The sequence below is a fragment of the Mastigoproctus giganteus genome, chromosome 3 (genome assembly GCF_048544385.1).
Source record: "Mastigoproctus giganteus isolate SK-2022 chromosome 3, ASM4854438v1, whole genome shotgun sequence".
NCBI classification, from domain to species: domain Eukaryota; kingdom Metazoa; phylum Arthropoda; class Arachnida; order Uropygi; family Thelyphonidae; genus Mastigoproctus; species Mastigoproctus giganteus.
In genome coordinates this window covers 101,213,252-101,234,016 of record NC_143577.1, presented here as the reverse complement: position 1 = coordinate 101,234,016, position 20,765 = coordinate 101,213,252, and the positions used below count along the sequence as shown (strand labels likewise).

At 38.1% G+C, this 20,765-nt stretch overlaps 1 protein-coding gene across 3 annotated transcripts in view; it reads left to right on the top strand.

Moving 5' to 3' along the window:
* The window catches only part of twin (CCR4-NOT transcription complex subunit 6-like twin), a 447,613-nt gene that overhangs the window by 377,222 nt on the left and 49,626 nt on the right, over positions 1 to 20,765 (top strand). For all 3 annotated transcript variants that reach the window (XM_090370609.1, XM_090370608.1, XM_090370610.1), the window contains exon 10: positions 4,102 to 4,329. In XM_090370609.1, the coding sequence (XP_090226735.1) occupies positions 4,102 to 4,329 (228 nt within the window). The remainder of the gene's footprint in view (positions 1 to 4,101; positions 4,330 to 20,765) is intronic.

The following is a 20,765-nucleotide window of genomic DNA, read 5'->3' as shown; positions in this document are numbered from 1 at the left end:
TAAATTTGATGAATTTGAGGTATGGTTCAAATCATCACAGGCGGATATTGTTGGGATATCAGAGACCCGGTGTCACACATATATAAGGAATGCAGAACTGGAATTTGGGGAGTACAACATCTGCAGAAAGGATAGACAGGATAGGAAGGGAGGAGGGGTTATGCTATTACTTAAGAAACACATAAAAATCCAAGGAAGTTAAGCCAGTCGACATCGCTGGACAGTGCAGTGTCGTCGGTTTGGTGTGACATAAGCATTGGGAGATCAAAATTGAGAGTAGGAGTGTGCTATAGTCCTAATGACTGATGCGTATAATAAGAAACTGTACAGGGAAATAGAGTGGGCCAGTAAATCAGAGAATCTTATGATAGGAGATTTTAATTTCCCAGATATTGACTGGAATTTGTGGGTTGGTCACTCACACACAAGCAAGGCTTTTGTGGATTTATTGGATGATGTTTTATACATCAGCATGTTCGGGAGGCAACTAGAGGAAGTAATACTCTTGATTTGATTATCAGTAGTGATTCTTCATGCATTAAGAATCTGCAGATAAAGGAACCGCTAGGTGGCAGTGATCACAGTGTGCTGAAGTGGGATTTACTCAAAGAGGTAACTACCATCAGGGGTAAAGGGAAGGGTTTTTGTTTTCGTAAAGGTGACTACGATGGTCTGAGGCAGTATTTAAATTCTATACAGTGGGACCAACTGATTATGTTACCAACAGCAAATTCAAAATGGGAAGCATTCAAAGAACTTATCTTGGAAGCTGCTAGGCTTTTACATACCAACTAAGAAATATTGTTCAAGGTTTAGGCCTAAATGCATGTCAGATGAACTAATGAGGCATATGGCAGAGAAGAAAAATGCATGGGATACATATAAATTAACACGTGACACAGAAGCCTATGAAATATATAAGTTGATCTGTAACCAAGTTACAAAGGAGGTTAGGCAGGCAAAGGCAGATTACAAGAAATCTTTGGCAGGGGATGCAAAGAAAAACAGCAAAGAGTTCTTTACTTATGTAAACTCTAGAAGGAAGGGGATGAATCAGATTGGTCCTCTTGATATCAATGAGTCAACTGTTGATGATCCTGCTCAGGTAGCTACCAAACTAAATGAATATTTTGCATCGACATTCACACACGAGGAGTTATTCAGCGAGGGGAATGCCAGAGGTGTATTCAACTCTGGCAGTAAGCTAGATAATCTTGTAATAACTGAGAGTAAAGTGGAGGAGAAATTGTAGAAGATAAACACAAGAAAGGCACCTGGGGTGGATGGGATCTATCCAGTTATATTAAAGGAGGCAGCAAAGGAAGTAAGCAAACCCTTAGCCATAATTATGAGAGATTCCTTGGACTCAGGGGAGGTACCCATAGACTGGAGATGTGCAAATGTGACCCCAATTCACAAAGGAAGATCAAAGGCCGACACAAGTAATTATAGACCTACGAGTTTAACTTCTTTTCCAGGAAAATTAATGGAGGCACTGGTTAAAGAAGCACTGCAGGATCATCTACACAAGACTTCAATTATAGCTCAAACATAGCATGGGTTTGTTAAGGGAAAGTCTTGCCTGACCAATTTGATTGGATACTATGATGCAGTCACAAAAGAACTGGATGCAGGGAATAACTTTGATATTATATATTTGGATCTTAGAAAGGCTTTTGATACTGTTGCACATGGAAGACTGCTGCACAAATTGGAGCAGTGTGGCATTGGAGGCAAATTGCTGCTATGGATAAAGGGGTGGTTGAGGGGGAGAAGACAGAGAGTAGTAATCAATGGACACTGCTCATCGTGGACTAATGTTATTAGTGGAGTCCCTCAGGGTTCATTGTTGGGTCCATATTGTTTTCTGTATTTATAAATGATATTGATGATGGTATATCAAGCTTAATGTCCAAGTTTGCAGGTGATACAAAGGTTGGGAGGGTTGTTAAGGACACTACTGATGCTATGCTGCTGCAACAGGATCTGGAAAGGTTGAGCAGATGGGCTGAGAGGTGGTAAATGAAGTTTAACATTGACAAATGTAAAGTTACTACATATGGGAAACAGCAACCTCAGAGCAACGTATCAACTCTGTGGTACTACACTGACAGTGGTAGAGAATGAAAAGGAACTGGGGGTAATTGTGCAAGCAGATATGAAGTTCTCTGAGCAGTGCAGACAGGCTGCATGAGTAGCTCATGGTGTCTTGTCAATGACATACAGGAATTTTTCTAGCAGGGATATGGAGGTGATTATTCCCTTGTATAAGGCAATGGCCAGGCCACACCTTGAGTACTGTATACAGGTCTGGAGGCCTCATTTCAAGAAGGATGTAGAGCTGCTGGAACGAGTACAGAGAAGGGCAACAAGATTAGTAAACACTTACAAAGAAAGGCTTAAGTTTTGCCAATTACAGTGTCTGGAGACTAGGCACCTGCGAGGTGATCTGATTGAGGTGTATAAAACCTTGAATGGTTTGAGCATGCTCAATGCTGATGGGATTCTTCCTCTTGCTCAGAATAATCACCTGAGAGGGCATAAATTCAAATTGAGTCTGATGTAGGATAGATGTGTTTAAGTTTGCCTTTAGCCAGTGGATAGTTGGTTGGTGGAACAGACTTCCATCCCTTGTTGTGGAAGTTGATAACCTAAATAAATTTCAAGCTGAGCTGGACATGTATTTGGAACAAACGGAGGGGTAAAATGGAAGTGGGTTTTCTTTTTTTTTTTTTTTTTTTTTCCTGATGCTGCATAAGCTTGCTTTCTTGCATCATATGCCTCTGCTAATGCTAATGCCATACTGCTCTAATTTATACAGTAGTCTTCCGTACACAACAGTGTCAAAAGCCTCCTGGAAATCCAAGTATATGATAGTAAAATTATTTTTTACATCCGGTTCCTTTTTGACCACATCATAGTATCTGATCAAATTGGTCAGATGAGGTTTCCCTTAACAAACCCATGCTTTGTTTGAACTATAATGCAGTCTTTTCTAGATAATCCTTCAATGTTTCGTTAACCAATGACTGTTGTTTTCCACAAAACAGAAATTTAACTAACAGGTCTGTAATTATTTGTCACCCTTTGGATTCCCTCTATGAATTGGAGATAAGTTTGCACATATCCAGTCAGTAGGAACCTCCCATGAGTCCAAGGATGCTCTCATAATTATGGCTAAGGGTTTGATTTGTTCCTTTGCTGCCTCATTTAATATAACTGGTAGATCCCATTCACCCCAGGTGCCTTTCTTATGTTTAACTTCCCCAATTTTTTCTCCATTTCCCTCTCAGTTATTACAAAATCATTTAGCTCCTTTTTTTTTTTAGAGTTTGATAATCTTCTGGCCTCCACTTCCTACAGAATTCCTCGTGTATGAATGTAAATGCATAAAAAAAAAAAAAAAAAAATTAAAGCAATAGCCCTTCCCTTTACCTCCTGATGGTAGTTACATATCAACTTTGAGTAAATCCCACATCAGTACAATGTTATCACTACCACCAATGGTTCCTTTATCTGCAGATTCGTAATGCACAAATATTCACTACTGATAATCAGAATAACATAACACTTGCCTCAGTAGCATCAGCAAATTTTCTTGTTCCCCTTCTACTTAAAAATGTGTTGCATTCCTGTAAAAACAGACTCCTGTTAACAAGCTCAAATCATTCTGACAAAAATTCTAACCCATAAATCTTGCCTATATAGTCTCTCCTCAACCAAACTGACAGCCCATTTTAGCCCTCTAAAGGTGTGGATCACACTAAAATATTTAAATGCATTGAGTGAAGCAGGAGCTTTGTGTTGGGGTTCCACATGGCTGTGGTTTGTGTCACTTCAAGCCTCTGATTAATCATTAGAAAATTTTACAGTCATAAATGTTTGTTAGTAATAAATATTTATATGTTATATTAAGTCAAAGGAAAAACAATTTAATAAAAAAAAAGTATATAAAGACATGTGCTAACCACATTTGTCTTACATATTTTTGTTACTTACATATTTACTTATTTTTGTTAATTACACATGTTTATGAAAATTCTTTCCAGATGTTTTGATCATTATACAGTATATTTTAAATAAATCTATTTCTACTTTCAGATGCCTCATATGGTGAACAGGTACTTTTGATCTGCACAGCACACATTCACTGGGATCCAGAATTTTGTGATGTGAAACTGATTCAAACAATGATGCTCATGCATGAACTGCGTTCCATTGTGGATAAAGCAAATAAAACAATATGTTCATTTTATCCCGATCAGAAACCAGATCCTAATGCCATTCCTATGATTCTTTGTGGAGATTTCAATTCTCTTCCTGATTCAGGTAAGCATATTTTTTAGTATAGTTAATTTTACTTTGACCAATGTAATAATGCAAGTAGCTGCAAACAAAATAGTGTATACTGTGCTTTTTTTATAAAAAAAATTGTGCAAGAACTCTTGATATGTAAACAATGAAAAGCAGAAAAGTCTAGGAGACACTCTCTGTGTCTTTTAGACTTTGTGTTTCAGCTGCATACCTTTTTCTATAGTTACTTCCATGGGCAGTGTTCTTTCGAATTGACTTCTTTAATTCTCCTTCTCTCTTCAAAACCACTGCTAACATGTGCCACAATCAGTTAGCATCCTCACTGTTCAACTTCAAACACACAGAATCAACTTTTCTTCCTCCTCATTTTTTTCTCTGTGCAAGTTAATCTAAACATGTGCCACAACAAAGCGACATCCTTTTGTTGCTTAACTTCATACTCATAGAACCAACTTCTTCCTCATTTATTCCTTTTCAACTTCTATTTTCTGGAACCTTTCTCTGCACATATTTCTTGAAAATTACTGCCTACAGAAATTCAAGTCTAATGTCACCAAGTATTTTTTTTTTTTGCCTTTTCAACCTTTAACCCACGCATGATACGCGCAGTACTATAGTTTCTAATAGTACCATGTTTCGAGTTTGGGGATTTCATGTAAAAAAAAAATTATTTGGTCTGGATGGTTGTAGCAATTGCTTTGCTTCACTGTTTCCCCCTTGAGACTTACCAACTTTTCAAACTGGCACTCTATCTTAAGCTTGAATCATGTGTCTCTATCCTATGCCTGATGCAGTGTGTTCAGCACCTTAATTTGGCCATGAGGCTTTAGCTTGTGTCTAGTGGTGGGTGTTGGTTTTTGGGAGTGGCACCAGATGGCACCACTTTCGGCCTCAACCATCACATCAACCTTCAGCACGTAGGTCCAGTGAAGTGACTTTTGTGATTCTACTTCTTGCCAGGGTGGATTTGAACTCAGTTCTGCTTTGCATTGGGCAACATCTTAACTACTGGCTTTGGACATTATTATTATTACTAGTGCTGGAAAATGCAAAGAAGCAAGCTTTTACAGCATCATCCTGGGGGGGGGGGGGACCACCTCTACTCTACTTATCTATCAACCCATCCCCCTCTAAGAAATGTTTAATTTTTCCTTAAATTTAATCAAACTACCCACTTCCACAACACCAGATGATAATTTGTTCCAGCAATGAATTACTCATAGAAAGAAAATTTTCACACATCTGTTCTGCAGCCATTCTGTTTCGGTTTACATCCCCTTAGGTGTGTTGTTTGAGAAATGGAAGTGTACCCATTTTAAGTCTTAAACAGTGCAATCAGATCTCCTACATTAGGTGCAAAATAAGAGTACCCCTTTGTGTTCTTTACTAATCTTGCTCTTCTCTGCACTTGTTCTTAGAGATCCACATCATTTCTTTAAATGAGTCTTTCAGACCTGTATGCAGCATTCCAGATGTGGCCTAACCATTGCTTTATGTAATGGGATAATCACATCTTTAACCCTTCTGGCAAAATTCCTGTATATCTTTGACAAAATCGCATGAGCTGTTTGCTGCACTGCTCAATGGCAGTTGTTTTAACAATGACAATTGTTAAACCTCAATTGCCATTTCTCAGCCCATCTGCCTAAGTTTTCTATATCTTTGTTTCACTAAAATGCCTTGATTCCTGTCATTAACCGTCCTGCTAGCCTTTGTCATCCAGAAAAATAGACAATATACTTGAAATGCCTTCATCTTCCATTAATAAATACTGAAAACACTGAGGGGGGGCCCTAGCACTAAACTCTGAGAGACTCCACATTAGTCCAAACAGAGCAGCTGCTATTTATTACCACCCTCTCTTTACTTCCCTTTATCCATAGAGTAACTTGCCCCTAATGCCATATTACTTCAGTTTTACAGCAGTCTTTTAAGAGGAACGATATAAAAATATTTACTGAAATCTGACATCTATATGATATCAAATTTATTTCATGTGATATATATACAGTGCTTTTTTTGTAAAAAATAGGTGCCAGTACTCATTCTTTGCTATCAGGAAAAATTGAAAATTAAAAGGCTATGAAAAGGACTCTAAAAATTTTTTTTTCCTGATATTTTTACTTTCGTAGTAATGTTTTTGGAATAAGAACAACAAGTGTAGTATATTAACACAGTTTATTAAGTATAAATTAATTATTCAAGTATATATAGAAAAATAAGTAAAATGTGAATAAAATAAGTAAATAAATCGGTCAACTACTGAGTGCCGGGCACTCGGGATGACATGAATGGTCATTAGTGTAGTATCTCAAATAGAGAGCTTTATGGTAACTGAAAAAAAGTTTCTAGTACCCTGGCTTGGCCTAAAACTTAGGAAATAACAAAAACGTCTATTTGAGTCTTTCCAGTTGTTGTGAATGCTAAGGGTGGGAGAAGTGACTCCGACTTCTTCCTGGAGAAGCGATTAAAGTCTTGGGGGAGAAGTGATTAAAGTCTTGGGGGAGAAGCGACTGGCAGGTGAGTGCCGTGCAAGACTCCGCACAGGCACCTCTCCACCACCACCGCCTCAACACTGGTTCTCTGAGTATCTCCTTGCCTGGACAATTCCAGCTTTGAAAAATGTTAAAAATGCTTCTGGTCGCAAAATTTATAAATGACCTTTATAGAATTATTAACTAACTATTTAGCAACCTTTTTGTCACCAAAAGGAGAGTTACTTAGTACAAAGAAGCGTGCTATCCAAGTGCAGTAAAAAATTGGTTTTTTAATTTTAACACAAAAATAAATGATAGATTTCAATCGGAATAGTTTTCCCTTGATAAGCATCGAATAACGCATAGCTAGTGTGGTTTTTTAAATTTTTGCTGCGTTAGTGACGGAAATAGAAGGGGACATGAAAATTACTCACATTTTCCTGTCTTGTGCTGCCATTTTTAATTTTAAAATTATATTTTAAACATACTCATTGAGCTTTTTCCAATGGTGTAGCTATAGGTTGTCAACAACATTTTTATCACCCCACATTTTAACCCCCCCTCCATTTCTCAGACAAATTTTTGTCAACAATGATCAATATGGTGTTATGTTGGCCCACTTGATGTGCAAACCAATGCAAAATTCTAGTCAATAGGTAGAGTGGTTCCAGAGATACAATGCTGTCTCAGACGGACGGACAGGCAGACAACCGAGTGACATTTTAAGGGTCCTTCGTTAGACTATGGCCCCTAAAAATAATATGTAAAAATAAATAACATAATTAAAAATAATTTTATAATAAGGTTTTTTTAGAATATTCCAAATTTTATTAAGTTTCCATCCGACACCCTATGCTGACTTTTCTTCCTCTTTGTGTGTCGGTTGCTGAATGACGTTTCCGAAGCAGCCACAAATTGACATATTTTGCTGGATCGAAGTGGATCAGCGGTGGTCATACAATTTTAAGAAACAGTAGTGAAGAAACTGTTTTTGTCATCAACGAAGCTCTGGTTGGGCTGACAATCAGATTCATTTGTGAAAATCCTCATTCACATTCACTCGATGAAATTGGTATCGTATTCAGAGCGTCCATCAAATTCTTCAATTCTTCTGAAAGCATCTTTTCAATTAGGTATCCCCCAAATCCACGAATTGCATTTAACTGTAACTTAATTGACAATTTTCTAACTTCATTTTCACCAAATGCCAACAATTCATGATTAGAAGGTTTAATACCTTCGTTGTCCTTGTTTTCCTTTTCTCGTCATCGGTATTGTCACTAGTTCTTAAATTTTACTTTTTTTTTTTTTTTTGAAACTGTCCAAAATGTCAGTGTCATTCAGATATTCAGGTGCTGTGATCATGTAAACAGAGAAAGGGGAAAATGTCAATAACGCACTTCTGCTAAACAACAGATGATTATTTGTCGGGGTAAAAGAAAATCACTTTTCTAATTCTTGAACAGGGCACTTACAGTTGATTCACAGCTGTGTCCAAACTATGGCCTGCCCGGAAAGTGAACTAAAAGAGCATTTTAAATTTTGTTAATTATCAAAAAAAATCTCATTAAATGTTTTGTTCAGTAAATGTTATTGTGTATTGTACTTAATAAAATTTTCGAATATTTTTACATGCAACAAGATATGGAAAATGTAACACACTAAAGAAATCTAACTTAGAATTTTTTTGAATATGGCCTCTGTACGCGAAATGTTTGCACACCACCGCAGTAGAAGGTGGACCAAAGCCCATTGGGAATACACCTTGATCTGCTCACTGCAGACCAGCACGACTTCTCTGTATGTGGGATGGGTGGGCAGATAGTTTTTACCAGGTACCACTAAGTTGTAGAATGGTAATCCCTTCAGCTCTCTTAATTCGTGCAGCAGCACTAGTAGTAGTAGTAGTAGTGGCACCTGATGCAAGAAAGCAAGTGTAGGAGCTTATGCAGCATCAGCCAAAAAAAAAAAAAAAAAAAAAATCACACCATACCCTCCAATTGCCTGTCCAGTTCCTCCTTAAATTTATTTAACCTATCAACTTCCACAACGACAGATGGAAGTTTGTTCCAGCAATTAACCACCCGCTGGCTAAAGGCAAATTTCCGCACATCTATTCTACATCTATCCTTTCTTAATTTGAACTTATGTCCCCGTAGGTTCGTATTCTGAACAAGTGGGAGGATCCCATCAGAATTCAGCGTGCTCAACCCATTCAAGGCCTTATAGACCTCAATCAGATCACCTCGCAGGTGCCTAGTCTCCAGCCACTGCAATTTGCAGAACTTAAGCCTCTCTTGGTAAGAGGATCCCTTCATTCCCCTCACCAATCGTGTTGCTCTTCTCTGTACACGCTCAAGCAAATCTACATCCTTCCTAAAATGAGGCCTCCAGACCTGTACGCAGTACTCAAGGCGTGGCCTGACCATTGCCTTATACAGAGGGACAATCACCTCCTTTTCCCTGCTAGCAAAATTCCTATATATCATTGACAAAACCGCATGACCTGCCCTAGCAGCCTGTCTACATTGCTCAGAAAACTTCATATCTGACTGCACTAATTGCCTGAAGGCCAGAAATGCAAACAGGGAGTACCAAGTTAATTCTCTCCTAATCCGTTTGCTATATGAAAATTTTCACGCTCAACGGAAACTATTTTAAATGTAACTTCCAAGGAGAATTCAAAATAATTAAACAGAAGTCCGACTGAGTAATTTAGAATTATAAAAATGGTTATACAGTTTTATATAGAAAATATCTTAACAATAGACAGTGAAAAATGTAAATTTAGTTAAATAATTTTAAGCTTATTTGAATAGTAGATAAACGTGAAAAAAATTTACGGAATATTACAAATTTCAAAGTGCACTGCATCCAAATGTCACACGTCACTGTTAATAAAGGTGCCGGTATGCCGTACCGTCACAAAAAAAGCACTGGATATATATATATATAGTGGTACCTCACTATACGTCCTTAATCCGTTCCAGATCCTTGGACTTATTGTTGTTGTTTGTTATTTGGAGCATTAGCAACTAAGGCCATATTGCTCCGGGATATGCAGTGGTCATTTCCTGACCTTTCTGCATTTTCCGTATTTGGTGGTGATGGGCTCGAACCCCGGTCTAATCATGAAGCGTGTGCTACGCACTGCTGCTCCTTCCCACCTGGCTACGGAGGCGCCCCCCCCCCCCTGGACTTATACCAAACGAATTTTTCCCATAAGAAATAAAGGGAAAATGATTAATCCGTTCCCATGAAAAAAAATTCTTTTGTTATTGACATATTATACATTAATGGGGTTGTATAAAATAATTTAAACACTGCTTAATACTAAAATACATAAATACAAAAGTAATTAGATGAAATAAATGAAAATTTAACAAACTTTAATTTTCTCTTTTCTGTCTCTTTTCCCTACTTGGACCTGGTTGAGGATCACCAGGTTTGACATTTACTAAAAATCTGTCCAAAGAACTTTGCTTCTGCCTTCTCCTCAGGATGTTTCAGAAATGTGATATTGTCTAGTCATTCCAGACAATGCTATTATGGCTTGTTTGATTTGGGCTTTGTTGGGGTGGTACTTCTCTGCAAAGTTTTTGACATCCATCCATTTGGCAAAGATTTCCTTGATTAATGAAGTAGGGTCTTCCTCTATCTCCTCCTCCTCCAAGCCTGAAGAGAGTGTATCCATCTTAGTCTTGTGCTCCTCCTTCTCAAGTTCCTGCAGCTCCTCAGTGGGTCAGCTCTTCCCTGTGTCCCTCTACTCACTCCTCCACGTCACCATCACTCACAACCAGACCCATGAACCTGCCCAGAGAGACAATATCCTCCACTATAGGCACAGCCTCAAAATCCCTTTCAGTCACTACTTCTGGCCACAAATTCCTCCAAGCAGAGTTCATTGTTCTGTAGGAAACTTACTGCCAGGCTTTGTCAATGAGAGATATGCAATGGACGATAGTAAAGTGATCTTTCCAAAACTCTCTGAGGGTTAATTCTATGTCAGAGGTCACTTAAAAGAACCTCTGGAATAGTGCTTTAGTGTAGAGTTTCTTGAAATTACTGATGACCTGCTGGTCCATGGGCTGAATGAGAGGAGTTGTGTTGGGGGGGGGGGAACTTTACAGTGATGAAGTCAAACTCCGGCAGCACATAGTCCTGCAAGCTTGGAGGGTGAGCTGGAGCATTGTCCATTATGAGGAGGGCTTTCAGAGGCAGGTTTTTCTCCTCTAAATAACTTTTTACACTTGGCCCAAACATAACATTAAATCACTCACTGAAATATTCTCTGGTTATCCAAGCCTTGCTGTTTGACCTCCACATCACAAGTAACTGAGTTTTCTGCACGTTATGTTTCTTAAGGGCTCTTGGGTTTTCAGAGTGGTAGATCAGTAGAGGTTTCAGTTTGCAATCCCCACTTGCATTGCCACAGAACAAGAGAGTTAGCTTGTCCTTCATTGGCTTGTGCCCTGGCAGTGCCTTCTCCTCTTGTATAATAGAGGTCCTGTTAGGCATTTTCTTCCAAAACAGGCCTGTTTCTTCGTTGCTTGGCACTTCTCATTAACTTTCTTAGAACTCATGGTTAATGAATTTACAAAAAATTTACACGAAAAAACACAAAATCACGTGAAAATTCACAGAATTATAGCGCGGATTGTTCACCGAATGGTAGAAACTGTCGTACTGACGCTCGTGGGCAGTTGTGGCAGAGATGCCAGATCTTACCCCCTCTCCAAAAACCGAATAAAACTGATCGAGGACGTAAGCGCACACCGTGCGCGCATACTTCCTCGGTCGGTTTTATTCGGAAAGCCGAGTGAGGACGGGCGTGCGTACTTTGCTAGCATCTATCGTTGGTTTGCTTTTATTCCGTTTTTGGAGAGGGGATAAGATCTGCCTTCTCTGAGTCTTGGCTTTGTCTCGAGAGAGGTAAACAAGGGTAGCCCGCAGTGTCGTGACTCATTTTGATGCACGCGAGTCGTATATCAAACAAAGGTCGTATACCAAACAAAATTTTTCGCGTCCAAACAGGACGTATATCAAATTGGACTTATTCCAAAGCAGAAGTACCACTGTATATATGTGCTTAGATTTTTGCATCCATTTCCTTGTTACTGTTTCATGGCTAATCAGATTGGTCAGACAGTATCTCCCCCTAACAAATCCATCCTGAGATTTTCATATAACCTCGCCTGTTCCTTCTAGATAATTCTGCAATATTTCTTTAACCGCTGGCTGCACTATTTTATCTGGAACAGAGGACAAGCGTACGTGTTTGAAATTACTCATTTTGCCATTTGAACCCTCCACCCCCCTCTCCTTTGTGAATAGGAGAGACATTTGCATAATATTTAAGCACTTACTTATAAGCACTCCAATATATAAGCACTTACCTTGAATGTGAAGATGCTCTCATTTTTATGGCTAAAGGCTTGCCTCCTTGTTTTGCTGCTTCTTTTAATAGAATTTGATTGGTCCTGTCAGCCTCAAGTGCTTTGTTTACTTTTAGCTTAAACAATTTCTCTTCTGCTTTGTTCTAAGTTATCACAAAGTCATTTAGCTCTCAGTTATAACTTTGTATATTTCTGGGATCACCATCACTACAAACATTCTTTGTGGGTGAATGTCAGTGCAAAATATTTATTTTGTTTATCAGCTGCCTGAACAGAATCATCAATATGGCACTCATATCTATTGGGCAAATGTTCATCCCCTCCCTTTTAGCATTAGTAAAGGCATATAATGTAAGAAAGCAAGCTTATACAAGGAAAAAAACCTAATTTCACCCATCCGCTCGCTCCAAATGTTTGTCTAGTTCTGCCTTGACTCTATTTAAGCTATCAATTTCTACAACGACAGATGGAAGTTTGTCTAGCAATTAACCACCTGCTGGCTAAAGGCAAACTTCCGCACATCTATCCTACAACTGTCTTTCCTCAATTTGAATTTATGCCCTCTCAGGTGATTCTGAGCGAGAGGAAGAATCCCATCAGCGTTGAGCATGCTCAAACCATTCCAGGCCTTATACACCTCAATCAGATCACCTTGCAGGTGCCTAGTCTTCAGACACTGTAATTTGCAAAACTTAAGCCTTTCTTCTTAAGAGCAACCCTTCGCTCCATTCACTAATCTTGTTACCCTTCTCTGTATTCGTTCCAGCAGCTCTATATCCTTCTTAAAATGAGGCCTCCAGACCTGTATACAGTACTCAAGGTGTGGCCTGATCATTGCCTTATACAAGGGGATAATCACCACCTTATCACTGCTAGAAAACTCTTTGTTTATTAACATAAACAAAGTATTCTTTTCTAATTTTTATATCCTTTGAACTTTTCATAATCTGCCTTAGCTTGTGTAATCTCCTTAGTGACTTGTTTGCAGACTAGTTTGTCTGCAAACAAGTCACTAAGGTGATAACAAGTCCCCTGCTAATTTATAATCATCCTGTGTGCATTTTTATTTTCTGCTACCAGTTTGATCAGTTCATGACATCCATTTAGGTCTGAACTTTGAACAGTATCTCTTAGATAGTATAAAAAAGCTTTGTAGATTCTATGATTACTTCTCTGAATGCTTTCTACTTAGGATTTCCCATTTTCAGTTGGTAATATCCCCAGTTGGTTCCACTGAATGGAATTTAAACACTGTGTAGGAAACTAGTTTCTTTTATGAAAGCAAAATTCCTTCCCTTTACCTTCACAGTATTTTTATCTTTAAGTAGATCACATATCAATATATTAAGACCACTGCTACCTAGTGGCTCGTTTATTTGACTGTACTTGATCCATAAAGTGTCACTGCTGATAATCAGCGGTGACACTTCGTGGCTGATAATCAGACCAAGCATTTTGCTTTATCTTGTCTGCCTCTGTGACATGTTGATGCTGAAGACAGTCATCCAGTAAATCCAGAAAATTTCTGTTGATGTGAGTGACCCACCCACAGGTTTCATTCTATCTGGAAACTTAAAGTCCTCCATTATAAGATATTATTGCATCTGTCTCTGTAGTTGTTCATACACATCACAGCCAAATGACTCTGATATGACTTGAGCATATAGCAGACTCCTTCCCTCATTTTAATTTTCCCTGTGCTTATGTCACACCAAAGTGACTCAGCATTGCACAGGCCATCCAATAAACTAGACCCCTTGCTGTCCAGTCTGTCTTTCCTGTACACATTTTCCTTTTTGGAATTTTACTCACTATACAGGTAGTTCTCGACTTTACGAGTTAATTCGTTCCTAGAATGCACTCGTAAAGCAGGAATTTATTTCCCATAGACATAAGGTTAAAAATAGGGGTTACATTTTCAACAATGAAATTAGTTAGCTAATTAATTTGTTTAAACAATGATTGATTTATCCAAAGAAATGAAAACGTAGCCTGTAAAATCAAGCAAATTATAATAATAGAGAAATTATTTACGACTTACAAATGTTAAAGAATGTTTATTCTTCATCATCGACTAATGCACACTCGTTGATCACTCATTATTGGCTCGGCACTTGTTGGTTTGTTACATAAGGATTCGTCTTCTTCAGAAATGCTTCAAGAGGTGTTTATTTCCAAGATAATCTTCTGTTTTCTTTATAAATTTCACGATTGCATGCATAAGTATTTTTTAACAGCACACACAAATTGCAACTAAAACAATTCGTGTGGAGTAACAAGTTTACAAGGCTTTAAAAAAAGGAATGAAGAGAAGATTCAGAAAATTTATTTGTTTTTTATACGATTGAAGATTTCAGTAAAGGGGAGACACATTTCACCATAATAACATAAAAAACCACACAATTCCAGCTATCGGTATTTTCACAAATGCAATAACATCGAGTTTACTACCCATTTATAATTGCTTGCAGTGCAAATTGTTTTTATAGTTTTATGGTCATGACCTCCAGAAATGTGCTTTAGAAAAATATCACGAAGGCGTTTAAAATTGATTCTTATAACGGAACATATGTCGCGGGTTCAAATCCCGCCTTGGGCTTGGATCAGAGTAAAATGCAAAAACTTTGGGAGGTCCATTATGGCCACAGAAGCAGATACGCTAACAACTAACAAAAAAGAAAAAAACCGAACATATGATAATGATGAAAGGGTAGTGCACTTAAAAAGGTCATGCCCTGACCTTAAAAATGACATTTTAGAGAGATAAACAGCTTAGTTATACAACTAAAATTGAACTTCCGAGATCTTGAAACGAATTACCAAAAAACACAATGTGTTATTGGGTTCACATTATGGTATTTTCACGATACTGTGGTGTCTCTGGAACTGATTAATATCATAAAGCGAGTACACTATTGTATTGCTACGAATGTGGTTTGGAATGCAGTATTTATGAATATTTAACATTCATTTTTTGCACTTAATGTTCATATTTTCGATTTTGTTGATACTTGATACTTGGGGGATAAAAAACTCATAAACCCGGGAACTCATAAAGCGAGAACTGCTTGTATTCATATTCTGCATCCCTTATGTCTGAGTGGTTTTTTAGAGTTAACTTCATTTGATTACACAATTGAACTTAGTGGGAACTAATTTGAGCATTAAATCTTTCTAAGAATCAAGCTAAACTGCTGGTTTCCAGATTACAGGCATGGGACATTCTCCCCAATACAGCCATATCTGTATATTACAGCTGCCAGAACGTAGGCCTGATGTAGCCGAGTGGTCAGGAGCGAGAGTGCATAGCATACGTTCCTTGAATGGACTGGGGTTCAAGCCCGTGACTACTAAATACGATAAATATTTGTATTGACGATTTATTGTAAACTCTACTGGCTTGGTTGTTGTGCCAGAGTATAAACAGAAAAAATTTGTTCTAATGGTTTTCCCGTATGACAGAAGAGGAGATCGCACTTTCTAGAGTAATGTTGATAGCTTAATGGATGCTGTAGGTTACAGTCATAACCACAAAGCCTTTTTATAGTCTCTTCAAAATGTAGTGTAAAGGTTCTTTTACTTAATGGAAATACTTATTTCTTTATACCATTTGGATATGCCTTCCTTTTGAAGAATGCTTAGAAAAATATGAAAATCCTCTTGTGGAGATTGTGCTAGATTCATGGAATAGAATTTTTCTCCATGCAGCATGATACTTATTATACAAATAAGCGATTGTTTTGTTTGAAATAGGATACACTGGGATAGGAGTCAAGAATATTTGGTGATGTTGATGCAGTGTTAATGTTTAGAAAAGTGCTAGTTTGCTTTGGGGGAGGTGCAAACCAATAGTTTGTTGATAGCCATAAACCCAGGTTTAACTGATTTTTTGCACTATTTCTTGTATATCTAATTGGATATACAATTAGAAATATTATAATTGGGGTTAAAATCCAAGGCCTGTTGGAGATGCACATGGGACTATATGGGCCATATTAAAGTTACCAAAAATATAAGCAGGCACACATTTACTTACTTCTACCCTGATACTAGTGCATGCAAATAAAATTGGATAATTTGAAGTACTGGTTAAGTAATTAAATTATGGTATTATGGCTCCATGTTGCAAGCAAAATCGAAGTCAAGTGATACCAGTGCAAATTATCTATCAGTCTTGCTCAGCTATAAAAGTTTTCGTTTTTTTAATTTTTAATTTTTTTTTTTTTTATTACAGTTTTCTCTCGGTAAGTCATTTTTAAGCTAGTTCTGTACTTATAAGTCACAAGTAAGAACAGAGAAAGGAATTTTTCACCTTTCTGTTTTTTTATTATTACATATATTAATTACTCTACTAACCAACTAACTTTTTCAACCACTTAGCCTCCTAGCGGCACTGCTCCTGCCTCCCCATGGAAGGGCCAGAAACCTGGGAGGGAAAGTTACTCCTCGGAGTAAAAAGTACCCATTGAATATGACAATTATCCCCACTTGAGCAGCCTAGGCACTCGCTTGCAATGTCAACAAAACTGACCATGAAACTGACAATGACAGAAGGACTGCATATGGACACACAACAACAGGAACGCCCATCATTCCTTATCTTACATTCTCTAGTGTAATACACCTTTATCTCCATTTCTTATACAGAAATGCTTAGAAAATGTGGCGGATTCACCCAAAATAGTGAGAAGACTCAAATCTGGCAATGTGCACAAAGCAGCGAGAGTGCTGTGGCTCAGGGGAGAATTGAAGGGATAATTCTCCAACATATCACAGCCTAAAAAATGTGCAACTAGTGAAATGTTTGCAGATCTTTCTGGAATAGGACATAATTTAGCCAAGGATGTCTTTGTGTGTTGCTAGATGCAGAGTGTCAAGAAATTAGGTGCAAACTCAGAGTTCTGATGGGGGTTTCTGAGAGCTTGAAGAGTAGAGTAGATGCCCTCGAAGGAATAAAAATGGGGCCCCATCAGGTTCTCAGGTGCCCAACTTAACACCAGAGCTCATTCTTGTGCATCAGGCAACACATCTGTGGTCTGCTAGTCCCACATGAGCTTGTTATTGTTGGTGACTCTATTGTCAGGAGACTTTTTTTTTTTTTTTGTTAGTTGTTGCCGCATCAGCTTCTATGGCCATATTGCACCTCCCAAAGTTTTTGCATTTTACCGTGATCCAAGCCCGAGGCGGGAATCAAACCCGCAACCTTTGGGTTGCCAGGCAGCCACTTTACCTACCTGGCTAGCCCTGTCGGCTTGTCAGGAGACAGGAAATATATTGTGCCAAAAGGATAGGTGGAATAGGAGCAGGGTATGTCTACCAGAGCAAAAGTTGATGTTGTTGTAGAGCAGGTATTATGTTTTAAGGGCACAATGGGTGATATTTTTGTGCATGTTGGAGATCTACGGATTTACTTAACAAGTACAGGCCAATGTTTAAAAAAGCACCATATGTGAAAACATCCTTTTCACATAATATAAGTAGTAAATATTGATCTACAGCAGCAGCGGACAAAAAAACTGCATCACCTTAAAAAAAGTAACATTTGTAGTGAAACGTATCAGATATTTTTGAATACAATCATTTTGTTTGTTGCAAAGCAAAGGTATTGCTTCAGATAATGCTTCTATTGCATCAAACAGTAACTGCATTAGCCATTTCTATAAATACAGCGTTGGAAGGGTATACACGCTCATTAGTATCCTGCTTTGTGGAGGTGTAAGCATGGCGCCATATGTTCAGTTGACACCAAAAAAAAAAAAAAGTGTAGCTGTAGTTATGTCCCAGGAAGGGCTTTCTATGCGTGATATCGCTGATAAAATAGGCTACCACCACCAGTCAACAGTATCCCGAGTGCTAAAATGAAAGCATGAAACTGGTGATGTGAAGAGAAAACCTGGATCGGACCGTAAGACAGTGACTAAACCTTCCCAAGATCGATATTTGAAACAGCTATGCCTTCGTAATCGCCATGCTAGTGCTCCTGATCTAAAACCAGACTTTTAGATGGCCTCTGGTGTTGATACAAGGGCATGAACTATCCAAAGACAGCTTTTGGAATGTGGTCTGCATGCCTATTGCTCAAGAAAAAGCCTTTGTTGACCCAACAAATGAGGAAGAAGCAACTTGCTTGGGCTAAAACGCATGTTTCTTGAGCAGTGGAACACCGTCATCTTTTCTGATGAATCGAAATTCAACCTGCATGGCTCAGACAGAAGCGATATGTCAGAAGACGAAAATCGGAGGTATACTATCCTGACTGCATAACAGTAGAGTAGACTGTGAAGTTCCCCGCCGGTCAGATGATCTTGGGATGCATAACAAGCAAAGGAGTGGGGCGAATTAAGTTTATTAATGGAACGGTGAATACAGAAACTACACTGTTATCCTGGAGGAGTGCCTGAAACCCGTTATTAAGGATCAAAACACAGACGTTCAACAGGGCTCAGCATCTTGCCACACAGCAAAATTGGTAAGTTTTATGCTATTTAAATTTAATGATGAGTTTGTCTTCTTGTCGCAGAAGGATTAAAACATACTTACACCAATGTTTTCTCTCATTTTTCTCCCTTAAGGTGCAGTCATACCTCAGAAATGTTGGCAATACAGTGTTGGACTGGCCTGGGAACACCGCAGATTTGAACCCTATTGAAAATTGCTGGTACATAATGTCATCTGAAATTGCTCAGAAGAAGCCAACAAGTAAGATTCAACTGCAGGAGAGCATTGTAAGGGTGTGGTACCATGAAATTGGGCAACCATAAATCCAGAAATTGATTAACTCTATGCCAGATCATTGCAAGGCTGTAATTGTAGCTCAAGGAGGTACAACAAAATATTGAGGACTTATTTTGTTGATTTACAGTGCATAATACTATTACGTTAACTTGTCATTTCAGTTTGCACACATAAATGCAATAAAATGTGTTTGGTTGTCATGTTTGCCATTTGCATGATTTCTCATATTTCCATTAATTATGCATTTTGCCCTTTGGGAAGATATTTATGGCAATTAGGTATATCAGGTGGAGTCTTTTTATTGGATTTCATTCACAGAGATATATATTCCATATAACTAATGCATTTCAAACGTTTCTGCAACCCACGGTGCAGTGCAAAACCCATTATTTTCAAAATTCACAGGTGATACAGTTTTTTTGTCTGCCATTGTAGAAGTATTTAACATTAGTCCAAATTTATTTTCTAAGAAATCAGTCAAAGGTTTGGATTGAGTATCTGCAAAATTAATGTTGAAATCTCCACTAAGTACCATTGGTATTTTGTAGCATTTCTTGTGAGAAAATTGTTGTAGCAATGCAGCTCCTTCAGTGTAAGGAAGTAAAATGAAATGGATGAATTCAATGATGTGTTTAATCTTTTGGTTAGGTGAAATGTAAATGACTATTGATATCATTTCACCATCAGGAAAAAAGCATTCAGCTGCACAAATGTCTCCAACAGTTCTAACACTGAAGGATTTTCCAATAATTTGTTGATAAATCACTTCCATATGAGAAGTAACAACACGAGTATCATTTTCTTTCTTATGGTAAACTGCTACACCACCAGCTTGTTTGAATTGAGCGACACTATCGAAATTAAGTATGCTTATTGGATTGTTGTGTAACTGCATCAGTGAGATCATCACTGTGAGCATGTAAACTTTGACAATTTAATGTGGAAAGATCTTGTCATTTACTGATGAACTCGTATAAAGAACTCGTATTTACCTTGCATGGTAAATAGAGAATTATTCAACAACCTGGTCATTTCAGCTTGAAGTGCGGGAGTGGATGTAGCATTTCTCAGGCCATGATAAAATTTCTTTTTTCCATTTGCGCAATAATGTAATGATCATTGATATCGCTAACTAATGCAACATAAACTAGTTGTTGTTGTTCGTTACATTTCTCATATTCATAAACTACGGAACTGAAAGTACCTCTTGCCGACTAGGCTAGCCGGGTGGGTAAAGTGCCTGCTTGGCAACCTAAAGGTCGCGAGTTCAAATCCCGCCTCGGGCTTGGATCAGAGTAGCGCAAAAACCTTGGGAGGTGCATTATGGCCACAGAAGCCAATGTGCCAACAACTAACAAAAAAAAAAAAAAAAGACTCTACCTCCCTGAGATTTATTGATAGTAATAGCACAAGCTGGTATTAGTCGAAAATGATTTTATTTAGCCAAGATGGTTCTGTTGTTATTCAATGAAACACTCGTTCTTCTTCTTGCGATTGGTCCTGCTTCTAAATTGATTTCTCTAGCCATAGCAAACCGGTGTGCCTTCGTTCTAGCAAGTCGACCCACAGCAGATGATCATGGAAATTTCAACCAAAGACGTTTAATACAATTAGTCTCTTCATCATATTCGATACATTCCAATTTTCCTAAAGCTCCGTTAGCCAGACCATCCGACATGTCAATATTAGTGGTTATCAAGTAAGGTTTGCCAATAAGTAAAGGAAGTTCATACAGTAATCCGCCAGTGTCTAATAATACTGCCATTTTATTAAGTTTTTGTCACTCACATTCTGCATTTCTTCACCTGACAAATATGTTTTGAGCAATCGACATAATCTAAAG